We start from the raw sequence: 5,118 nt of genomic DNA on the forward strand, positions 1-5,118 counted from the left end.
GGGGGGGGGAACCACACAAAAAGCCCCCCAAAACCCACCCAACAAAGATCCCTCCTTTTTTCTAATCTCTGTCAGGAAGGAAAACAGGTACCTGTTGCTAATTAAATCTCGTATCTGTAAGAACTTGAACAGATCAAAACAAATTTCAAGCAACACGCCGAGGGGAACAATATCTGTTTCAATGGAAACCAAGAAGTATTAATGGAGGTAAACCTTTTATCTCCCATTATTGCCTTATGCATGCACAGGTGGCAGTATGGTGGGCCAGCACAAAATTTGTATCTACCTCCTGAGAGCACTTGAAAGAAGTGGAGCTTTGTGCAGACTTGCTTCTGTAACAGCGCAATTTTAAAATGTTTACGCTTCAAATGCCTACAAACATACTGAAATACAGTGCTGATGATTTTTCTTGTAGGAAACAGTGAATATGTACCCATTTCAGATGCACAGCATTGCACTGTCAACATTTGCCTCATTAATCGGGCCATTTGGAGGATTCTTCGCCAGTGGATTTAAAAGAGCTTTCAAAATCAAGGTGTGTAATTGCTCCTGTAAGCTGGTTTTGGTTTGGTTTTCTCTTGGAATTAGATGCATTGGTGGGCTGGGGGTCTTTTGGGGGTTTTTTTGTTTGTTTTTTGGGGGGGGGTTTGGGTTTTTTCGTGGTTTTTTTTTTTGTTTTGAGTTTTTTGGGGGGGTTTTTTTGTTTTGTTTTGTTTTTAAATCATTGCTTGTAGTACCTAGTCTTTCTACTAAGGTGTGATGATGTTTGCGTTGGTTTTTAGCATCAGCATCAGTACTTGGTTTTGTCAGATATGTGTTATTCTTAAAACTTTGTGCAATCAACACATTACTTCAGTGCTGGAAATCTAAGAATAATTTGCTTTCATATTTTCATTGATAATTACTCTTCCAAGTCACATTGCAGAGGTGGTTTAGACAGGATGTGAGATGCTCTACTTGACATGAAAGGCAAACCGTAGATGCTTAAGAAGCCCTGACAGCGGTTTCCCCTTCCGATTGTGGCTGGCTGTGGTTTACCAAGAGTATTTGTGTCACGCAGATGCTGACATGTCAGGTTCACCAAGGCACGAGACGTTTGGCTGGTTTTGCCAGTACAGTGCCGCCTTGTTCCGAGAGCGTGTATTGGCAGTCGATGCAATGTGCTAACCTCTGTTTACCGCAAGGTGTGCGCTGTCCTTGTGGCAGTGTTGTCCCTGGCTGGCATTAAGTGGCATTAATTTTCTCCCAATCTTCTTTATGTCTTGGTAGGACTGCTGTAATTCTTATCCTGTCGCTTGTTGTTGGTCTTGTTGTTCCCTACGTCCCAACAGTTTTGGCGTGTGCTTTGCACAGAAGCGTATAAACCTCTCTGTGCTGAACTCCCCTACATGTGCTTGTCCTTACTCTTTGTTACACCCGTCCAAGCACTTTGCAAGCTCCAGCCCCACGTGCTGTCATACCTGTATGTCCAGGCAGCAAAAGACTGCATGAAGAAGTGCTTTTTTGGGGGAAAAAAATGCTTCTGAAAAGCAGGACTTATTCTTAAAGTAGAACATTAAAAAGTAGACTTTTTATTGGTGACCAAAGGGCTGTTGGGAGGAGAGCGGTGTTGTGGAATGGTTCCTGGAGGCTGTGTGTAGGGTAGGTTAGGTTAGACACTTGGTGCCTGCCCAGCGCTGGAGTGGGATCGGCACAGGACCGGTTTAACTCCCTGGCCATTGCCTCGCGTGACTAAGGTCAGAGTTTTCACCCAGCAAGTACAGGAGTGTGGGTGACAAAAAGGAGATAGGAGGGTAGTTTGATAAAGCTGTTCCGCAGACAAGAGCAGCTAACACAAAGGTGGTCTATTGAGCCTTGCTTGCATCAGAAATATTTTAAGTGGTGGTAATAGTTTTTTTCACTACAGGGCTTTTTGTTTCCATTAAATATTGTATGCACACATTATGGTTTTTAAGTGTGGTTACCAAGAAGCCAGGAAAAAATCTGGCAGGTGAATGGGCAGTGTGACTGGCAAAGCCAGCGTTGGACATGGAAAGAGTCCTCAGGTTCCTGCATCTCTTGTAGAAAATATATATTTGCTGGTGACAGTAAAAGTAGAGGGTAAAGCAATAAAAGTATTAAAGAGGCGAATCAGATCCTGCAGAGGCAAGAAATGACAGACAGTAGCTAACGAGGCTCGCTACAAAATGAAGTATGAATAATCCGTACTGGCAAACCCGCACCTGATGTACCGCTGGCCCCTGGTGTGTGACTGTGGACAAGTAGCTTCATCTCTTCTTGTTCTTCTTCCCTCCTGACTCACCTTCGCAGTTCAAAACTCCTTTAGCAAAGGAGGCTCTTGCTAACTTTTGGCTCAGCGCAGTGGAACTGTAGCTTCATTGCGGCCTTAACGTGCTGCTGTCCAATGATACGTCATCTGTGTGTTTCTTCTGAATCGCTGACCATGATTCTTTTTTTTTTTTCCCCCCCACACCCAAAAGGACTTCGCAGACACGATCCCTGGACACGGTGGCATAATGGATCGCTTTGACTGTCAGTACTTGATGGCCACTTTTGTTCATGTCTATATCACCAGTTTCATAAGGTATGGGCTTTTGAAAATATTAACTACTTGAGCTCGCATAGGAGCTGTACCATAGGTAATTCCTACAAGTGATGTTGTGCAGAGTGGAGACTGCAGGTTTCAAAACCCAAGTTATGCGATTATTTCAAATACAGAAATATTCAGAAAACATGCATCACTGCCTAGGATTTGTGTGAGGTTGAAATTATGCCTTAATGTTTCTGTGACTGCTGTTAAAGTGTCCCCTAAATACCAGAAAGTTTTGTGTAGCAGCCTCTTAGAAGTTTTACTGAAATTCATTGATTACGGGGAGGTGTGAGGATGAAGTTTGGGGCAGGAGGGTTGCTGCAGCTTCTGCTTACCCTGTGTGGTTCCTGAAGAGCCTGGAGGTTGCAAAATCAGTTCCTCCTGTAAGTTTCAGTATTTCTCAGTCACTTGGGATTTTCTGTTTAAGGCAAAACACTGTGGTTAGAGAGAGGAGACAACTTCTTAAAAATACTGCTCCTCTCCCCTGAACCACACCAGCTTTCACGAAGAAATCACAGAAATGACAATTCTCTTAACAGTTGGTCGTTTTAGTTTGTGGGGTATGGGGGGATCAAGGTAGGGGACCGTAGGTGTCCAAACCGATACACACCCTTAGTTTGTAAATGCACATGGCTAAATAATTATTAGATACCTAATCAGCAACAGATGCTTTGCCTCATATTCAGTCCTAGAAGCAGACTGTAAATAGTGACTAGCTAAAAATGAGGCTGTGATTAGAAAAGCTTGGTTTAATTTGTGTTTTTCTTTGCCTACTTGACCAAATTTCCACTCAGTTCAATACTACACAGATTATCTGGCAACAGATACTAAACTAAAGCAGAACAGTTGATGAAGAGTGTGATTACAGTGATTAAGGATGAATCAATGAATCTTATTTGTCATGTCTTCTTAATATCCCCGTTTGACAGCAAATAGAAGAAATGCTTTTTACTTTCTGTTCAGACTGAGCTAAGGAGGATGCTTTGCCAGTAATGCTGGCATCCCGAGGAGATAGACTGGGAGAAATCCACAGCTTGGTGTCCCCAAAAAAGGGAAGGCATTTTGTGCAGCATGAGGAAAATGGAAAGCTGTCAAAAAGTTTCTTTAGAGCTGCTGCTCACAAAAAAAAAAATAATTTATTTTTTCATTGCCAGGGGTCCAAATCCCAGCAAATTACTGAAACAACTGTTGATACTTCAGCCAGAGCAACAACTAAGTGTGTATAAAACCCTGAAATCTCACCTCATCGAGAAAGGAATCCTGCAGCCATCTCTGAGGGGGTAGCTTGGCAGAGGACTAGCAGAAGCCTCCGCTTACAAGAAGCCTGTGGAAAAGCATGACAAACGTGCACAGAGATAAAGCTCAAGGAAGAGCAGTGTGTGGTCTGGAAGAGGTGAATGTTTGCCGAAATGAACGGGAATGCGCTGTGACTTCCCATTAGGACACAGAAGATCTTTTACTCCTAACAGAATTAAAATCCTTGCAAAGCAACAGTACACGTGCTGTATATTTTAGCTCTTGAAGGGGATGGCAGCAGTCTTCCTTCAGTACCCAGCTGACAGGCTTTGTGTTTAAAAAAAGAAAAAAATTACCATTGTTTTTTAATGAGTTATTGAATATTGTATGTCTTAGCAATACTATTTTGGTCTCCAGTGGTTACTGAAGCATAAGGAAATGAGGCAGGTGGTCGCTCTTTTGTGTAGCCCAGTGCAGAAATTGCAATTGGCCAGAAAATACTGGTTAGCCTGGTCAGAGAGGTGCTGACAGCCTGCTGTACCAGAATACCTGTATTTCCTACATCGGTAGGAAGGTTCAAGTCAGCTCTGGTTTTAATTAAACAGCTTTCTTGCAAAATTAGTTCATGCTTTCAGGAGAAAACTACCTATACTGAAGTATAGCTGGGCTGCGGAGCTGCTGGTGTTTTGGTTAATGGTATGGATTACAAACAAGCATCTCCCTCCAAAAATAGAGATGACCTCAAAAATGGGATTCTCCAACCCAGTAAACAGACAGGGGACAACGGGGAGTGTAAGCCCTTGGTGTCCACAGCGCAGTCGGTGTCTGCAGACAGGAATTGAAGCCTTATCCCTTGTGCCTCTGAACTACCATGTAGCATGGGGGTATTTCCTTCTTTTTCAAAGCACTTTGCGGTCCTGAGTACAAAGTGAAGTTAAAGTGCCATTTTACTCACGTGTTGCTCAGTGAAGGCAAAAACATTTATCTCGTGAATGTGCACAGTGCAAGACAGGATGCTCGGTTCTTCTGCTGCGTGCTGTTATTTATTAAGAGGATCCTCAAGCAAGCTTGGGCAACCCCGAGACATCTGAATGGAGAATTTTTATAGGAAGCAGCTATCCTGTAGACTTAGTGGGGCATATGAGGAAAGCTGATGCTTTGTAGTTCTCAGTCCTAGCTGTTTTCTGACTTTTTTCATCAGGTGACATGTCTTGATGCAAATAAAGATAGAAACTTTTTTTTTTTAAAATTACAAAGATTATTCCTGTACAAACGGAAAGCACAAATGCCAA

The 5,118-nt window shown here is 42.8% G+C and overlaps 1 protein-coding gene across 1 annotated transcript in view; it reads left to right on the forward strand.

Moving 5' to 3' along the window:
• The window catches only part of CDS1 (CDP-diacylglycerol synthase (phosphatidate cytidylyltransferase) 1), a gene marked incomplete at its 5' end in the record, with an annotated part of 19,684 nt that extends 15,810 nt beyond the window's left edge, over positions 1–3,874 (forward strand). The window contains 3 exons of the mRNA XM_010072910.1: positions 416–535; positions 2,481–2,584; positions 3,745–3,874. Coding sequence (XP_010071212.1) covers positions 416–535; positions 2,481–2,584; positions 3,745–3,874 — 354 coding nt within the window. The remainder of the gene's footprint in view (positions 1–415; positions 536–2,480; positions 2,585–3,744) is intronic.
• Between the last annotated feature and the right edge of the window lie 1,244 nt (positions 3,875–5,118).

This window comes from Pterocles gutturalis, unplaced genomic scaffold (assembly GCF_000699245.1).
Source record: "Pterocles gutturalis isolate BGI_N339 unplaced genomic scaffold, ASM69924v1 scaffold39952, whole genome shotgun sequence".
NCBI lineage: Eukaryota > Metazoa > Chordata > Aves > Pterocliformes > Pteroclidae > Pterocles > Pterocles gutturalis.